General features: G+C 41.0%; 1 protein-coding gene across 1 annotated transcript; it reads left to right on the top strand.

Moving 5' to 3' along the window:
* Positions 1–13103: 13103 nt before the first annotated feature.
* LOC128532886 (TRPM8 channel-associated factor homolog) lies at positions 13104–19834 on the top strand. Its single transcript, XM_053507013.1, is given in 6 exon segments — positions 13104–13780; positions 13871–14930; positions 16137–16350; positions 17536–17775; positions 17881–18218; positions 19078–19834. Coding segments are annotated over 6 exon segments (2751 nt in total). The 5' UTR covers positions 13104–13154; the 3' UTR covers positions 19351–19834.
* The last annotated feature ends 408 nt before the right edge of the window (positions 19835–20242 follow it).

Raw genomic sequence — 20242 nt, 5'->3', positions numbered from 1 at the left:
GCAGGAACTAGCAATTAATTAATACATGCATTATTCTTGGGAGCTTTTTTCTACATTAATGTAAAATCATGAAAACACCCAATTTTACAAACTTTTCATAAGGAGCTGTCTAGGTTTTGTTTGACACTGAAGTTGATAAAAATAAAAAAGTAATTGTTATTGTAACCTAGACTTACACAGAACCCCATGATCAGAACTATGTATCTGTTTGTTTGAATAATTTATTTTCTTTAATGTAACTTTTCCTATCCTTCTTCCTCACCTCAGTTTTTGTACTTCATACATGTTTCTATTCTGTATTATTGTACCCTGTCATTGGTTGGTAAATATTTTTTGTATTGTTTAATTTATTGTTCAATTTAAATTAGAAACACATTAAGTGAAAGGCTTGATACAACTATCAGTAACCAGAAAATAAAATTCTATATAAAGTTAGATAAAATTCACACTAAAATAAAAAACATCATTTAAATAATATTTACACTGTGATTAACTCTGCAAAGGGAAAAGAATATATATTGTTTGAAAGTTTACCTAATTAATTTATCCATCCATCTTCAACTGCTTGGCAGGAATGAGGATCATCAATCTATGGTGAGAGAGCGGACACTGAGTGAGGTTGGCCGGAGTATTGCAGTCTCTTTACCGCACTACTGTGAATGAGTTGAGTGAAAAGGCAAAGCTCTCGATTTACTGGTCAATCTTTGTTCCTACTTTAATCTATTGTCATGAGCGTTCGGTAATGACCGAAAGGACAAGATTGCAAATACAAGTGGCCAAAATGGGTTTTCTCAGGAGAGTAGCTATGTTTCTCCCTCAGTTATAGGATGAGTAATTCAGTTATCCGAGAAACTCAGTTGATTTTAGAACCGCTGTTCCGTTGCATGGAAAATCCAATTAATATAATGCACATGTAAATTTAAACTTTGTGGTAAAAGTGAGGTTGGAAAACACACTGAAATTGCAACATAAAAAAAACATAGCTTTGTTTAATAGGGAAAGTAATACCCCTATCTCACCTATGTGGTTTCGCGCGGTGGCCTTAAGTACGGTCCATCATGATTCACTGCGAGATTTTGGCGCTGTGAGTACGTTTCCATCTTTCCGCGTGAAAAATTAAACGTTAAATTTTTTTTTTTTTTTTCGTTCTTGCAGAACGTCAGATAGGGGTATAAGAGCATTTTCATGCGCACGCAATGTAATGAAAACTAAAAGGATTGGTACTAAACAGCTGTGTCCATAGGAAAGTCATTTGTTAGTGAGACAAATCAGAAAAAAAAGGCTTAACTAACAATTGGTTTGAAGGAAAAAGGTCATGTGGTCTGATGAGTCCAGATTGAGCCTATTCCAGAGAGATGGATGCATCAGGGTAAATGTATTTTTCTTCTGAATTTTTTATTTTTTTTATGCACGTTTTAATTTTAGCTGGTAAAATGTTGCCATTCGTCTATAATCCTACAGGTGATGCAATATGTATCTTTATTTCAATCAGATTTAGGTTAAATGTATTGGTGTCAATTTAACCTGAAAGATACAATAAAAGATAATGTAAAAGATAAATATGTTAAAGAGGTCCAATTATGCCATTTTAAGGTTGCTAATATTGCCTAATAAGTCTCTTAAAACAGGTTTACTGTTGTTACTCCTTTAATTGGCAACTGAGGACGAACTGCGACCTTAACAAAGCCAGACACAATATCACAGTTAAGATAAATCATATGTAAGGGAGCTTTTACCACACCAAGTTCAATTCCCTGAACTAAAACATCGGCACCACAACTAGACTGGTCAGACAAAGGCAAGACACCTTCCAAAATAAATGACTGAGCAGCGCCAGTGTCTCTTAGAATACGAAGTGGCGTAGGCTCAGAATCTGTGGCCGAAAGTGAAACCATTCCATCCAAGATAAAAGGTTTAAACGCAGCATCCGCGGACGAAAGCGAAATTGAACTTTCAGCTGGCAACTCTTAGTGTTCTATGCTTTACGACGGTTCTTACGAGATAACGCGGGACAGGCAGCGATAAAATGTCCAGATTCATGACAATAGAAGCATTCACAGGAATCACTACGATTCTTAGACGCGCTAGCGGAAACCTTTGGGCTACGATTAGTAATATCGCGCCGTAGAGGCGAAAACACAGTTTTGTGAGTGAGCACAAACTCATCAGCCAAAACGGCAGCATCAGCAAGCGACGAGACTTTTTGCTCATTTAAATAAACAACTATTTTATCCGAAATACAGTCTTTAAACTCTTAATAGTATCAGTTCTTTTAACTGGTCAAAGGTGGTGACTTTACTGGCTGCACACCACTTGTCAAACAATGCGCATTTTTCACAGGCGAATTCTACAAATGTTTGGCTGGCGGATTTGGCATGTTGTTTAAACTTCTGTCGATAAGTTCATATGCCCGTAACACAGCTGACTTAACAGTTTCATAATCAACACTTTGTTCAAGTGTTAAGGCAGAACACACTTCCTGAGCTTTACCCACAAACTTGCACTGTAAAAGCAAGGACCAAATACTCCTAGGCCACTGCAGAGTGGCAGCGATGCGCTCAAACACAGGGAAATAAGTATCCACCTCACTTTCTCTGAACATAGGCACCAAAGCAATGTGCTTACTTACATCAAATGCAGAACTTACAGACACAGTGGGTCCTAGCACAGGTGACAACTCAGATATAGGCACGGGTGCAGGCACAGGAGAGGATGCGCGAACAGGTACAGGAGACACAGGTGCACTGGTGGGCCCAAACCTTGAGACCAACTCAGGCTCCAGCTCTTTCAGCCTTATCTCCTTCTTAGTTTCCAGCTTCAACGTTTGAAACTGTACCTGCTGAGCTTTGTACTGCTGCCAACTTAAGTCCAGCTGTTTTAACTGCAGCGCAAGCATGGGGTCCTCTAATGGTGAGCTTCCTACAGCGGGATCTATGCGTGCCAGCCTCCGCTGCAGCCAAATCCTCTGGATCACCTGAGTGAGTTGCAACCTCTGGACGCTCACACACACAACAGCTCAGTGTAGAGCAGCTTCTTAATATCGCGCTTCGTAGCACTCCGTGGCACTGAAATCTGATAGAAATCGGCGAACAATAACAAGTCATCCTTACGGCACTTCTCAAACTGCTCTACCGTGGGGCAAATGGTAAACTGGTCCAAGTTAAACCTTGTAGCCATTTCTAAGAAGAGCAATCTAAACGCTTCCTACCACAAAGACAAATGCCGCCAGACAAACAGAAGAGCAAAAAAAACGGGACGGAGCGAGGAAAAGCAACGGAAGAGCCCCCAATTCTGTTACGCCCCGGTCTAGGTCGGGCCGTAACAGGAGTGAAAAGAAAAAAAAAAGGGGTGAGACCAAAAGTGCGTTTGCTTAGTGTTTATTTTACAAAAAGGTGAATAAGCAAATTCCCAAAAGGTGGCTGTGAGCTTCAAAAGCCAACAAGGCCAAAACAAACAAAATTCCCTCTACCTAGTACCAAAAATGACAACTTGCCTGCACCAAAAATAAAGAAACAGAAATACAAGACTCTTCCCTTACTCCCTAACTAACCACAAACCAAGAAGAAACAAGGGGCGAACAAAATGCCGTCGACTCCTTACTAAGCCACTCAAAAAAAAAGAGTTAAATACAAATATATACAAAAGTATTTACAAACCAAACAGAGGGCAAACACAAAAGCGTAGTCAACATAAGCAAAAGGGTCAATCACGGAATAGTCAAACAAAACCAAGCAACCAAAAAGGGGAAAGTCTAAGAGTAGTCAGAACGTAGCAAAGGGGTCATACACAGAATAACATTCAGGATTAAGTATTGGATAAACAGTAAGCAAAAACAAGGTCTGTAGCATGGTGGTCTGAAGGCCTTAAGTAGGCCTCTGGGTTGCCTGGAGGACCAATCATCTGGGAGGAGGCGTGACCAACAAAGAACAGGCAGAGCAGCAACCAGTAGATTTACAGACACACTGAAGAGGGTGGGACCTAAACTACAAAAGATGACACAGGCCCAACCCCCCCCACCCCACCACCCCACCACCAGCAGAGACATAGCAGAGATAAAGCAAGCATCACCAGACACACAAAACAAACAAATCCAATATCGTAAAACACAGCCATGAATAAAGAATGGTACCAAAACACCCTCCAACAGCAACTTCTTCCAACAATCCAATAACAGTTTGGTAAAGAACAATGCATTTTCCAGCACGATGGAGCACCGTGCCATAAGGCAAAAGTGATAACTAAGTGGCTCGGAGACCAAAATGTTGAAATTTTGGGTCCATGGCCTGGAAACTCCCCAGATCTTAATCCCATTGAGATTTTGTGGTCAATCCTCAAGAGGACAAACAAAAACCCACTAATTCTAACAAACTCCAAGAAGTGATTATGAAAGAATGGGTAGCTATCAGTCAGGACTTGGCGTAGAAGTTGATTGAGAGCATGCCCAGTCAAATTGCAGAGGTCCTGAAAAAGAAGGGCCAACACTGCAAATACTGACTCTCTGCATAAATGTCATGTAATTGTCGATAAAAGGCTTTGAAACGTATGGAGTGCTTGTAATAATATTTCAGTACATCACAGAAACAACTGAAACAAAGATCTAAAAGCAGTTTAGCAGAAAACCTTGTGAAAACTAATATTTGTGTCATTCTTAAAACTTTTGGCCACGACTGTACATACCAAAAAAAAGCAAAAAGGACAAAAAGTAGATAAAGCAAACGTGTATTATACAAAACTGAATAAAGTAAATGAAAAAGGTGCACCACAACTAAACAAAGATATAAACAATATTTACAAACTATATATAATAAACGGTATGTGTGCGAGTGAGTGGAAAATGTCAGAAGTCTGTGTTTATTGTATGCGTGTTATCCGAGTATACCGAGTATGGTTCGCTCTCACCGGGGTTAATGAAGTCCGAGAGGCCGATGACGGTGGGTGAGAAATCCATAGAATATGTCCAGTCAAAGATAATCCGGTTAAAAAAATCTTTGAAGAAAATGATCCACAACAACCTCTCCTTCTCTTGTCCAAACAAATAACTGCAGCGCTGTTCCACCATTACTACTACTCCCCCCAGCTCTTTCCCGGCTGTTCCTTTAAAAGCAGGTCAGGGAAAGGGCAATTAAAACTCGCAAAGTGGTACGGTGCATGCGCACTTTGCGTGTGCGGAGATTTTTTTTTTTTCCTCAGGGTTTGCCGTAGATAGTTTTAAGTTTAGTTTTGGTGAATGGTGGAAAATAAACAGTTAAAAAGGATTTCGTTTGCTCACATTTTTAGCGTTTTTATATATCACATAAGTGTTTAAGCGAACCTGGCATGAATGCTCGGTCACATTAACAAGAGTGTGGTAATGTTAATTGTACGATGGAGGTCAAGTTGTTCGTGACATAGAACGTGGGCGGCCAAGTTGTTTGTGACGTAGAATGTGGGCGGGCAAGTTGTTCGCGACGTATAACGTGGGCGGACATTATGCAAATAGGTTACGTAGTGACGTGGATCCGTAACAGATTAAAAATAGATTTGCTAACGACTCGTTTAGGCGAATGTGAGACGATTTTATTTTATAAACAAAAACTCCATTTATTGTGCACTGTCAGCGTCACAGACAGTGCAGATAGTTTATGTTCACATACAGCTACATGACACACTGCATGTGATTTGACACTGCAAATATTTGAAAAAATAATACTTGAATTCATCTCACTCGAGCCTGTAACTGTAAACCCACTCTTAATCATTCATGTGTGTTTGATGTGTAAGTGTTGGTGTAGGGTTTGTTTGGTGTTTCTGAGCTAAGTTGCAAAGAAGGATTTGAGGTGATCCAGATGAAAGCTCTGCAAGAGAATGTCTGCGGCATTGAAGTGCAGCATCTCATTCCCGCTTTTTCAGGGAACAGGATTACAGCAAAGTAACCCGAGACGTTCCCTTTTAAAAGCTACACTCAATGCTGCGTGAAAACGCTATGGGAACGAGAATACCCCCAGGGTTGTGTAGCGTGTGCGCACAAAGGCCAAGGAGGTCTCAGAGCTAGCCCTGGGAGGGCTGACTTGAGGACCTGTGAACACGGAGTAGCATGAACATCTAGACCATAGAACCTCAGAAATGTGTGCGGAGAGGACAAACCTGCTGCATCACATACTTGCTGCAGGGGAACACCTCTTGCCAGCGCAATAGATGAGGCAATCCCCCTGGTCGAAGGGGCCCTGATTCCTAGAGGTGAAGTGTGACCACGCGCCTCGTAGGCTAGGGCAATAGTATCTCTCACCCGATGTGACAGCGTTTGGCATAAAAAAGGCTGCTCTGACTTACACCACTAGCTAGTGCGGTGGACGTAAATCTAAAGAGTGCGTACTCAAGACAGTAAGTGAAACCTTTCCTGCTCCGCAGCTGTAAAAGGCAGAGGACAGAAGGCTTCAAGGAAAACTGGGTGAGGATGCAGTAGAGCTCTGACTAGCCCAGGGGCAAAGTCTAAGCAGGACGGGAAGCCTGCAGATCTCTAATTCTCTTGAAAGAAGCAACTATTAAAAAAACATCTTGAGGGTCAGAAGTCAGACAGGAGCTGACTCTAGTGGTTTGGAAGGGGTGTCAACCAGACCCTATTAGTCAGAACATGACAATTTAAAAATAGCGGCTACGTACATTCTGAGGGTACTAGGGCATAAGCCAAGGACAACTTTTCTTGCAGAACTCCAGCACTAAAACAATTTGGCAGTGGACTGTCTACATGTTTTGCCATGCACCACTATCAAATACCCTCACCTTTGGGGCATAAGTTCTTCTAGTGTGCGAAGGTTCCAGGCCTCCCAACTTCATGTGCCCTGGAATGTAAATCACCTTGAGGGACAGGAACTCGTCCTGTGCCCAAAGCAGAACCTGGTGCGCTAGCTTATTCAAGCAACGCGAGCACCCCGGCGATTTAGGTACGAAACTACCGTAGTGTTGTCCACCTGCACTAGGACATGGTAGCCTCAACTGCTGGAGGAGGTGTTTCAGAGCCAAAATAAAGCCATCATTTCGGGGCAATTGATGTGCCACACGAGAAGATGGCCTCTCCAGCTCCCTTGGACTGGACGGCCATCTAAGACTGCACCCCAGCCCATGGGGGAAGCGTATGTCGTTAGCGTCTCGCGACGACAAAACGCACGTAGAGTGGGACCCAAAGTTAGTTCTGAAGCCCTTGGTTTGTAACCCTTATTTGCCTCCGGGCATTGGTCCTGAGTAAAATCTCCTTGCTTTTAACCACAACTGAAACGATCTCATGTGCAGAAAGCCCAAAGGAATCACTTTGGATGCAGCTGCCATTAGACCTAAAAATGTTTGAAAGTCAAGGACAGTTACTTTCTGGCCTAGCTTGGTTTCCTTCAGGGTGTTGGAAATGGATTCGACACGCGCAGGAGACAACTGAGCCCTCATTGTGATCGAATCGTATGTGATACCCAAATATGTTGTGTTCTGAGCAGGAAAGAGAACGCTTTTATGGCATTGAGTCTCAATCCTAAGGAACAAAGATGAGCTAGGACGACATCCCGATGTCGAAGTGCTAGCTCTTGAGACTAAGCCAGAATCAGCCAGTCGTCTAATGTGCGGGGTAAGCTAGACCAAATGGAAGGACCTGATACTGGTAAGCTTCGCCCTTGAAAGCGAACCTTAGGAACTTCCTGTGTTGTGGCAATATTTCTATGTGAATATGTTGAATTTGAAAAACAATCACTTTGACAGTCACCATTTTGAAGCGGTTCAGCCCGTGAAGATCTAAAATCGGACGCAGCCCCCCGTTCCTCTTGGGAACCAAAAAATACCGACTGTAGTAGCCTGTCTCTCTGTCTAGTAGAGAAACATGTTCTATGACCCCTTTTTCCAGCAACGTCTGTAACTCCAGAGTCAGCAGATGCGCCCTTTCCCGGTTTCACGGAAGTGGAGACTACGCTGTTGAAACGCAGAGGGCGATGTGAGAACTGGATCCTGTAGCTCTTACTACAGTACTTGGTTCCCAAGGAGATATACTTGGCAGTAGCTTCCACACTGCCAGTTTCTTTGAAAGAGGCAAAAGTCTTAGCGGTTAGACAAGGGGGTGTTAGATGTTCGGCATCCTGAAACATGGCAGGAAAAGACAAAAAAAACTAAAATTTTTTGGAGACCGGTGTTGTCCAAAACACCAGAGCAAAGCAAGAACACCGACCTCCTGGGGGTGCCAGAGAGAACACTTTATCCTTGAGAGGAATTCGACATGCCCCTCCCCGGGGGGAGCCACCCCCACGGTCCTGGGCTAATGAGCCTTAGAACTTCTTTGTGAAGAAGACAGTATGTACTGTAGGTCCGATTTTCCTTGAGGCGGATTGCGAAGTGGGGCACGCCACACCCCAGTCTTACGAGGGGGTGCCCGGCTCATAATGCTCTCTTTCTGTGCTTCACGCCTCGCAAGAGTCAGATCTGGTTGGGGCTGGGTGGCCGACAGTCCCGACTCTTGAGCACGGCAGGGAAGGAATTTCCCAAAGGCTTGTTCATATAATTTCGCCTCCCAAACCTAGTGGTGACGTTAACAGCATCGCCAAACAGGCCGGAGGACGAGATGGGGGCATCAAGGATTGTGCAGAATACACAATCCCTATTCTTGATTCACGTGAGATCTATCCACAGGTAACTCTCCGCGGAACACCATCGCAACCATAAAAACAGCCAATAGCACGGGGCGTCTGCTTTGTTGCATGAAGAGACAGGTCTGTGGCTCTGCGTAATTCCAGAAATGCCATTGAAAAGCCCCACCAGTGCTCAAGTCTTTTAGCAGGTCAGCCTGGTAAGCCTGCAAAACCGCTATGGTGTGCAGTAGAGCACCAGCCTGATCAGCTGCCTGAAAGCTTTTCCCCACCAGGGAAGATGTCAGTCTACGTGCCTTGGTGGGGAGTGTGTGCTTTTTCAGGGGGGATGATGTCCCAGGAGAGAGATAGACCACATGCGTCTCTTTTATCTGGGACATCGTCAGATAACTGCGCCTTCGCATCAATGATATTCAAATAAATCGAAGTTGATGGCACGAAAAACACAGGATGAATAAGGCTATTCCATAAAAGAGTTAACTCGTCATGAAGGTTGCCAAAAAAAAGGGAGAGAGAGAGAGAGCCGCTGAGACTCCTCCCCCCGGCCACCCAAAGGAAACCTGTCGTCTAAATGTTAAGCGCTTGAAGAAAAATCCCAAATACGATAAGCAATCGATTGCAGGCATTAGTAACTCCTCCATACCTGCAAAAGCGAGAGTATGTCTTTCCTACCCATTCACAAGAAGCGCCGATGCGTGCTTAAAAAGTGGATGGAAAACTTCCTGATCCGGCGAAAGCACGAGAGAAACCCGTCTTGTGCGTGTCTGCCAGATTGCACTGTTTAACCCCAGGAATGCGCCGCAACTCGTGGTTTCTCTTTAAGAATGCAAGCCGCACGCGAAGCACTCGAAACAAAGGTGTGGAGATTGCGCTCCGAAAGAGATCTATCACACGGAGGTACGGATCTCCTAACAAATTCCACCATATCAGTGAGTTATTATTTTTCAAATTCGCTTGCACACATCACACGCAAACACAATACAGATCTGAAGACAAAAAGATCTGAGAAATGTTTCAATTTCACTCCTATTTATAACCTGCAGGTGCGATTCATCAGATGACGTCACCTGACGAGGTTATAAATGCCAAGATTTGGCATGTTTGATACACACATGCATCACAACCGACAACACAGAAAGATGTCCCCATAGCGTGTTTATGCAGCATCTAGTGTAGCTTTTGAAAGGCAACAGTAACTTATACCTATTCTGCAAGCCAGCTTTTAGCAGCAGGCCATTCTATGAGAGTTGGTGGAGAGCCTTTCAGCTGCTAAAGCGGAGGTTCTGCAGCTTCAACCGGGATAGACTCCCACCGCTTGGCCCAAACCAGGTCCAGAATCTGCTATCTAAGTTGACACCTCAGGATGACATCAAGGCATTTACAGTATTTTAACTTTTGAGAGGACCACCAAGCGGGAATGATGGCCTCGGCGGGAGTGGAGATCAGACTCTATCCCTCTGCTAATAGCGGAAGCACAGTAAGCCTATTTCACACCTGATCCAGCTGAACCATGCAACTGTGATGGTTAGAAAAGGGATATTTTGGCCCGCTGTGTGCTCACCCTCAAAGTTGTTGCTATTGAGTTCATTACCGTCCCTATTCATGGCAGCCTACCGTTACTGCCCCTCTCTGCACATAACCACATCTCTAAACTGAAACTGCATACTTTCCTTTCCGCATCACCTAAAACTTCCCGAATAAAGAACCCTTTTTTTGTCCACTACTGCCTCCTCCTACTTTGTCTTGCCCATCCCGTTGAGAGTGTCTACACTGGTGGAGAATGTAGACAGGAAATGCAGATGCTTGGGCAACTTTGCATCAGAACAATATCTCACACCCCTCCTGCAAGCCAGCCTTCAGTAACAGGTCATCCTATGGGAGTTGGCGGAGAGCCTTTTAGCTGCTCGCGCAGAGGTTCTACATAAGAAATAATGGAAACTCAGATTATTTGTTCCAAAACCCTAAAAATAATAACTAAATAATTAATACAAAATATAAAGTAAAAATAAAACAAATTAACCTGCACATAATCTTTGAAAAAGGTAAAAATAAATCCTTGTTTCCCTTAGTGTTTGTGCATGCATGTGTACTGTATGTGTGTGTATTTGTGTGTGTATACGCTGTGTATGTGTGCACGTGTGTGTGTGATTGTACTGCACACGCTGTATATGTGTTTGCATGTGTGTGAAGTTAAAGTAAGAGGGGAGGCTGTCTGTGTGGGGCGACTTCCCTTTCACACACACACATACACACTAACGGAAACACTGCCTCATTGGGAAAATTAACAAGAAACATCTCTCACACTCCAGTGCGTGCACACACTAATGGACTCCCTGCTGTAGAGTAAAAATAAAACAAAAATAACCTTCACTGTACCTTTGAAAAGAATAGCGATAGAGCAGTGTTTCTGTTAGTGTGTGTGTGTGTGTGTGTGTGTGTGGGTGAGAAGAGGAGGAAAGGGGGCCATTAACAGAATTTGTGCAGGCTGAGAAAGAGAGAAAGAAAATAGATCTTTAACCTTCTTATAAGACTTGCTTTTGCTGTACACGTGCGCACACACTTATATTATATTAAACAGTACACGTGTGCTGTACACACACACACACACACACATACAAACACAAAATAAAAGATGCTTTACACACACACACACACACACACACATGTGGTCACAGTGTTTTACTAAACAGTACATGCATGCCCAGATGTTGGTTATACCAGTGAGAGATGCACACTGGGATAAACAAGACCCAGCAGGGAAGACGATTATCCTCAATTCTGCAGCACACGAGAGAGAAAAACATTGGCTTAGTTGTGATCATGTGACGTGACGGCAGCTTTAACAGGCATGGACTCCCTTTGCTTGGCCCGAACCAGAATCTGCTATCTACTGTACGTTGACACCTCACGATGACATCAAGGCCTTGGATGAAATATTGACTTTTGAGAGGACCACCAAGCGAGAAGGATGGCCTCGGTGGGAGTGAAGATCGGAAAAAAACAGAAAAAGCAGATGCCCAATGAACCTTTTTTGGACTCGATCCAGCTAAAGCAGACAACAGATATGCATCGAAAGGGATATTTTGGCCTGCTTTGGGCTCACCTTTAACCAGGATGGCACCAAATTTCATTGCTGGACATACAGTACTGTGCAGAAATCTTAGGGACCATATTATGTTTACTATAAATGTTGGTATATATGTTTATCATGTCTGCATTTTTATGTACAAAATTATTCACTATTTCCAGACATAACTTAAAATGAATGAATAAATAAATAAATAACATTACCAAACAATATTTAGATACTGTAGATGAATAGATGGATAGAGTACTTGATTAATCCCAAAGGGAAATTGTATAATTTGCATGCCTGTGAAAACGCTAAATATTACATAACAGACCAGTTTTTAGATGAAAACAAAAAAAAACCTAATGTAGGCTCCTAAGTTTTGCATAAATGTAGAAAGAAGCAATAACATCAAGTTTTAGTATAAAAGTCTTGTTCCCCTTTCTATTTTCTAACAAGACCCAGGAGCCTACATTTAGATTTTTGTTTCCATCTGAGAACTGGTCTGTTATGTAATATGTTACAAGCATGCAAATATTCTTTTGTAATGTTATTTGTTTGCTAATTTTAAATTATTTATAATGTTTAGAAATATTAAATAGTTTTATACATGATAATGCAGACATGATAAACATATATAACAAAATTTGTACTAAAGATAATATGATACCTGTCCAGTTGGACACTTTGTTGCATCCTGGGGAGCACTGGCTGTAGTCCCAGGGAAAAAATGGAAAGAGTGGTCAGTGGTTCCCATAGCCCGAGCACTGGTCATGGACTGGCAGGAAAAAAGTCTTGTTACTTTTGAGTTAATGCTAAACTTACCTGTGTAATGCCAAAAATTTACTTATTCTGTTTTTACGGCACGACTGGCCAGGGCTCCCCCGTACAGATGTCATCAACCCCACCCACTGGCAAAAGAACTGCTGGCATACCTGGTAGAGACCCAAGAGGACAGTGCCAATGCGGAAACACCAGCTCCTCAGAAAAGCAAGGTATAGTTTTCACATACTTCTATTCATTCTTCATCTTATTCTTCACACAGCACAAATGGCTTACTTTTATTTATCACCATGATGATTCGTTCTGGTTCTGTTTAATAATAATTATAATGATAATAACAATAATAAAAGTAATAAAACTTCTCAAATCGCTCAAATGTTAATTTATTCTAATTAAATTTATTGGCTGAATACTAAACAGAGCATTTAAATGACTAGGTAAATGACAAGTGTAATGTGATTCATTTGAAATCATTTTATTTTAAAATTTGTCCCATATTTATTACAAATGTCACAAAACATATTTTATGTTATGTACAATTTTCCCCAAATTCTCCAACAAGTCCAAGATCTGACAAGATTGTGATCGTGTTCTGACATGCATTATATGAACATTCCTGAGTATTTTTTTTCTTTCTTTCAACAGTACCACAACAACAAAGCCATTTTTACTTCAGGAAAGAAATAACAAAGATTAACTATTCTTAAATGACAATGGAACGAGAGCTGGATTACTGTGTTCTTATGAATGGGATAGATAACCTTGATTTCCAAGGAAATGCTGTGCCAAGTAATCTTGTGCTAATAGGCAACTATGCCTTCCCACTCTCCATGAATCCAAGAGGTCAGGTCCTTATGGCTGCATCTCACTATGGCCAGGGACGTATAGTAGTCCTGGGACATGAGATGTATTTAACAAGTTTCCCAAACCTAGTAAAGAATGCCTTGACATGGCTTATGCCATCTGAGTCTTTAAACACAACAGTAGGTATTCAAAAGGGTCTCGAATCCCTTGCAGTGAATTTATCCTACAGCTCCATGAAAACTGAGGTAGGAGATTTTAAAAATGATGGTTTGGCAGTCTATGTCACCGATGCCTACAGTGTTGAATCATGTGCCAAAGAGTTAGTAGCCTTCCTTAAATCTGGGGGAGGCTTGCTTATTGCTGGTCAGGCTTGGTATTGGGGGCAAACCCATCCAGGAGAAAATACACTGCTCTGCTTCCCTGGCAACAAAGTGTGCAGTGTGGCAGGAATCTATTTCTCAGAGCTTCCAGGGGAAGTTGGCAAATTTCCTGTGCCAAGACAAATCCCATCAAGCTGGCTGGCAGTGTCGTAAGTAATGTAAATGTAAATTTTCTTTTTGTTTATAAAAGGTACTTGTAATTGTCTTAGATATCTCACTTAATGTTTGCTTATTCCCAGAGTTGGTAAGGACTTCAAAGAGGACTTAAATTTTCTACTCCAAGAGGTTTTGGAGTTTGATGTTCAAGGTGACGCTTTAGCATCTGAAGTGATGGTATATGGACCCTTAGCCTTTCCTATTACACTTACTCCATGTGGAAGACCATTCATTGCTGGGGCCTACTATGGACAGGGGAGAATAATTGTGGCAGGCCATGAAGAGTACCTTGGTCGTGATTTGCTTTCTAGCTTTTTGATTAATGCTCTCCTCTGGCTTGATAAAAGGCGTAATGGGGTTATCGGGATCATTCCCCAACTTAAAGATGCCCACTGTGTTCTGAGCAAGTCGGGGCTAAATTGTCAATTCACCGGATTTAGGGAAGACCTAAGCGTCTTTGTCTGTACCTCCTATGATGATTCTCAGTGTCACCAGATCCAGGAGTTTGTTGCTGAGGGTGGAGGTCTCATGATAGGTGGTCATGCTTGGTATTGGGCACAGTGTAACCCCAATCGCAACGTGATGACGGATTGCCCAGGGAACCGTATCCTCAATAAAATGGGAATGTGTCTTATGGTGAACACCATAGGTGGTAGCTTATATAAAGCCCAGCAAATAACGGAAGATGGTGACAGCGGTACACAGGCATACCATTTCCGTGACTTGCTGCAGCGTTTTGCCGGCCATGTCATCCAAGGTCAGGATCTTACAAAACGTGAAGAGGAATGTTTGCAGAAGCTGAGGAATGATTGCACAAATTATCTGCGCATGCAGGCTCATGACAGCGCTTCCTATACTTCAACAGTTGCACTGATCACAGATATGGTGAAAGAAGCAGGAGTACCACAGGTGTGTCATACATGTCCTGTTGAAAGTAACAAAGATAAAATGTTGCTTTATGTGGGAAGTGAGGTGTTCAAGGTGTGCAAAGATCCAGATGCACTTCTGCCATTCATCATTAACTACATACCCAACCTGCCTATAGTGTCCAATGTGAGAATCCAGATCAGTGCAGACACATCAGGTACAGATTCTTAATAAATTAAATTTTGTGTTTTAGTTTTTACAGTAAAACCTTGGCATGTGAATTTAATCTGTCTGAAACCCATTTCCCTTCAGAAATAATGTAAATGCAGGTAACCCATTTTAGCCACCCAAAAATATTACCAATATTACCAATTTCCAACACTATAATCATATTTTTGACAGCAAAAAATTAAAAAAGTACATACGTAAATGAAGTACAATCTATGTAAATAAAGAAAAAAGTTTTGTTTGTACATGGGTCAGATTTCGCTTTTTAAATGATATCTTTATGTTTCATACATTGACGGACCAGAAACCAGTCTCAGAAAATGTTCTGTCTACATATCTGTGTTTATGTCTGTCACAGCATTACTAGCTGGAATTTAACGAAACTTTATAGGTGAAGTTATAATTCAGTCAATTTGGTTAAATTGTAAAATATTTGTAATTTTTTCTAAATTGTGTAAGGGTTAACCCCTAGAGGGCGCCAAAGCGCCCAAAGACTGGTTTTCGTTGTGTTTATTATGTTTGTAGTTTTGTTTGAGTTAAACTTCATTTCCCAGGCTGCACCTCGGTCACGTGACGCAAGCATTCACCTGAACCGGGGAAAATAATTAAGTTCATTATAAATAGCCTAACTGAGTATCGGTCAGGCGTCAAGCTTTTGTTGCAGTGCTTTTTGTGCAGCTTATGATTTATGTTGGTTGTGTTTCTGTTAAGGAGTGAAGTATTAAAGTTACTAGTGCTCAAAGAAAGTACTACTTTAATAAAATCCGTCATTGAACCGCCAGCTCACCTCCGCAGTTATGCCACACTCACCAAAACACACACGCCGATTGAGGAATCGTGACAAATTGTTACATTATACTGTGTACTATTCCAGAACCACTCTTTTATAATTTTATAAACAAAAATCCATTGAGGGTATAACCTGGATATTTAGTACATTAAAGTTTTTAGCTGACTTTCCTTTTTTCCACATAATGCTAATACGCCTGGACCTGACCTGTTGAGGCAACTCCAGATCATACTGTAACACTGCCTCCAAAGGCTTACGCAGTTTGCACTATGCATGATGGGGGCATCGCTTCTTGTGCTTTCCTACTCAATATATTGTGTAGTATATTACTTAAAATATTATAACTCTAATGTGTTTCATATTTTTGCAGCAAATAGGGAGATATGTGTACAGTACAGTATATATTTGCAGAAAAAGTAGAACTAATGTAAAGCTCATGTTTACACCATACTGTATATCTACAGCTGCAGATTGGATGTCAGACAGATTGCTTGGGTGAGGCAGACCTTCTGAAACGTGCTCCTGTGGTGCACATGCGATGTGCGTTAGACAGTGAGATGCTGCAAGTCTGGAATTTGTGGGGAGGCCTTATATACCTGATTGCACCACCAAAGAGCCAAGTGCATGGAGTGGAGGTGGTTGTGCAAACAGCTGTAAAAGCGCCATACTACAAATCTGGTAAATTCAGTTGTTACATCCTTAACACCAGCACTGACTAATACTAAAACAGGTGTTTGCAATTTACTATTTTTAGCTGTTGGTGAGCTTGAAAACAACATGAGAAACGTTGGTGCTCCGTTGTCCCATTTCCATATGCATCATATTCCAAATATTGTCTATAACCAAAACCCCTCGCAAAACTGAAATAATCAAATATTTACTCTCAGAGCAAATTGATTAACATTTTAAGCACATACAGTATAATGTGGATCAGAAATGTAATACAGATTAGATTAATGCATTTACTTAAAAAAAGCAAAGAGTGAAATGAATAAACAAGGCAACAATACTGTATATAGGTTTTGTCTGTAAATTGGTTAGAAATCGCTCTTCAATGATATCTTTTTGTTTCATACATTGGAGGACCTGAAACTAGTTTAGTTTGGCAACATCACATGAGAGGGAGTGGGTTGTGCTAGTTATTACCATACCTGTGATGCTGTAGTAGGCATGAGGGCTGAGCCCAAGTGCTGAAGATATCACAGCAATACTGATAACAAGCACAACAGCACAACCTGGTGTTTGTGGATGTGTGAACAGTTCCACAAACACTATTTATTATCAACACATATCTTTCCAGGCAAGATGGCGACCGACAATAGCTCTAAGTGTAAATGTATGTTCTTTTTGTTACTTTGTAACCAAAAAGTGAGGAGGTGGTGGACAATCATGTTTTAGTTATTCTGCTTTAGAATATCAGCTACTTCAACTTCCAGGTTCTGCAATTAAAACCCAAAAATTGAAAGCTAGTGAACCCTAAGTTTTACATCTCTATCATCTCTATCATCAATACTAACAAATAATTAGGTTAATCCTTGATTTGTCACATACAGTATACATTACAGCACAGTGAAATTTCTTCTTCGCATATCCCAGCGAACTGGGTTCAGAGCACAGGGTCAGCCATGATACACACATGTACAGCGACCCCTGAAGCAGATAGGGTTAAGGGCCTTGCTCAAGGGCCCAACAGTGGCAACCTGGTGGAGCTGGGGATCGAACCGCCAATCTTCCGATCAGTAACTCAGTGCCTTAGCCCTCTGAGCCACCACTGCCCTTAATTGCCCTTAATCAAGCAACCTATGCTAGCAAGTCTATTGTAGTGTAACCAAAAAAGTGAACTTGACATTTTTTCTCCATCAGGACAAACCAGTGTGGCAGACTGGGTAAATGATATCCGTAATGCACCAGCTCCTTGGGCAGAACTTGAGTTTGAAAATGTAATCATTACCCTACACTCAGACTTCATACGTAAACTGAACCGTCCTGACGAGGTAGCGGCTCTCTGGGATTCCATCATGAAGGGTGTGGCTGACTTGGCTGCAAAACCTGCCAAGTTTCCCCGCAAGGAACGTTTTGTCGCCGATGTTCAGATCTCTTATGGTTTGTCCTGGTGTTTGTCAATGGCACAAATATAATATTATAATCAGCTTAGATGGAGACTAATAGACTAACAAGGTTTCTCAATCCCCTGTTCTTTCGTAACAGGTTTCATGCATGCTGGCTTCCCTATAATGATTCACACCACCTCTGTCGAAGAGCTCCTGAACCCAGAGACAGCTCGTACGCAGGGTATTTGGGGAGCCATTCATGAATTAGGCCATAATCAGCAGTGCTCTGCGTGGGAGTTTCCTCCATATACTACAGAGTGTACCTGTAACTTGTGGTCAGTGTATGTGCATGAGGAGGTGCTGTGGGTGAACAGGGCAAATGCTCATCCGAACATGACTCCAGAAAGAAGAAAGGATCGAGCTGAGGATTATGCTAAGGGAGGCAGGAATCTGGACACATGGAGTGTTTGGACAGCCCTGGAGACATACATGCAGGTAAAGAACTACTCATTTTCTGATTTTTATTTATTTGTTTATTTATTTTTATTATATACAGTACAAATTGCAAATTAATGTAAAGGTTAAAGCGTGTTACTAAAATTGGATTTAAAATTCTAGTTGCTGAATTAATTAAGTCATTATAGAAGACTAGACAGTATAACTATAAAATATAGGAGCTGGGCATTAAGGCCTCCATGTTGGACACAGCTATCCAGAGGATATTATCCAAAAGTCTTGTGATTTGTTCAACTGCAGTTTTGCATGTTATCCTTTTGTGGATGTGGTTTTAGAATTAAAATTAATTACTATGCTTACATATTGTAAGATTTGCACTTACCTTACATTAACACTACTTTATTGAAAAACAATATTTAGTGTTATAATATATAATATAATACAGTGTTAATGATAATAGTAACAATAATAAAATAATAGGCTATGTTTTTCAAAGCATGCATTTTTTCATTTAGATCAAAATGACTTTTACAGTCAACGTCTATCTCAAGACCACCCACCTGCACTGTACAAAACTTCACCAGACATTTTTATTTATTGGACGTTTTTGCTGGCAATATTGCTGCTACACTTAATGCTCCTACACTAGTCTGTAGTTTACAATTAATTTTTATTGTTGTTGCAATTATTGTCCTGTGTATCTATTGGTCTGTGTGTATTGTTTAGTGTATTTATTTTATTGCCCTCATCTTGTCTTTCCAATGTATACTGTACAAGCAATATAAGGGAATGACAATAAAAACCTACTTTTAATTTAGTATGATTTTGATACACTTGCTGGATGAAAATATGTATTTCCACTCTTCCCCATTCTTACCAAAACCATGTTTTGTTTCAGCTACAAGAAAAATTTGGCTGGGATGCTTTCAAGAAAGTCTTTGCAGCCTATCAGAACATGCAGAATGTGCCAAACGACAGGAATGAAAAGATGAACTTGTATGCTGAAACATTCTCAAAGGCAGTGAACATGAATCTGACTCCTTTCTTTAAAGCTTGGGGTTGGCCCGTTCAGCCCAGCACTGAAGAAACACTTAAAAGTCTGCCTACATGGAGTGACCATCCTATGGCCCAGTATGTTAAGTCCCCCAGTCTCAGTGTGCTTGAGTCTTAGTGTGCTTGATGCCATAGTCCCATTATGCTTGATGTCCCATTGCCAGTATGCCTAAGGACCTATTGCCAGTATACTTAATATCCCATCTCCAGTGTGCTTAACATCCCAGTATGATTGATGCCACAGTCCCAGAATGTTTGATGCCCCAGTCCTAATATGCTTAACATCCCAATATGCTTGAAGCACTAGTCCCAGTGTAATTCACAAGTACTAGTATGCTGCAGTCTCAGTAATGCTAAAAGCTTGACGTGATTTTTTTTTTCTTTTGGTGGTTGCCTGGGTCTGAATATAATGGTAATAAATATTACCATATAGGAAAGTAGTTTCAGAGGCATTATATAAACAATATGATGCAGATATACATAAGGAGCCATTTATTAGATTGCTCTAAAACTGATTATAATCTCATTACATTTACAGGTAATCTCCTTTTTGATCTGAATATGTTAATTTTATTTTAATCTGTGGAACCAGCCTGTAGAGCTTTTTACATGCTGTTTACAAATAAAACAAATCTTAAAATATAATGTGTACACAGAGGTGTCTTTATTTGGGGTATACTGTATTTATAAAATGATTTTCAGTCAGTATTGGTTTGGAATTTATTTAATTACCAAATAATAACTACATGCATTTTTAGGTAATTGAATTATTTTTATATTTTATTTAAGAATTTATATGAGCAACCAGAAAACAAAATTATTTTAAAGTTGTTTTATAAAGAATATATTTATTTGTGCTTGAGAAAAAAAAAGCATGGCCATACAGTAAACCTCTTAGTCTGAGGTTCATATTACACTTAATTATGCATAATGTACTATAAATGTGGTTGCCTTTACCCAGGGTTTGGAGGTGATCTTTATCAATCGAGCAATCAGTCAATTAGAAAATT

The sequence above is a fragment of the Clarias gariepinus genome, chromosome 11 (genome assembly GCF_024256425.1).
Source record: "Clarias gariepinus isolate MV-2021 ecotype Netherlands chromosome 11, CGAR_prim_01v2, whole genome shotgun sequence".
NCBI lineage: Eukaryota > Metazoa > Chordata > Actinopteri > Siluriformes > Clariidae > Clarias > Clarias gariepinus.
The sequence above is the reverse complement of the archived record's forward strand: the minus strand, read 5'-3'. Positions and strand labels throughout refer to the sequence as shown.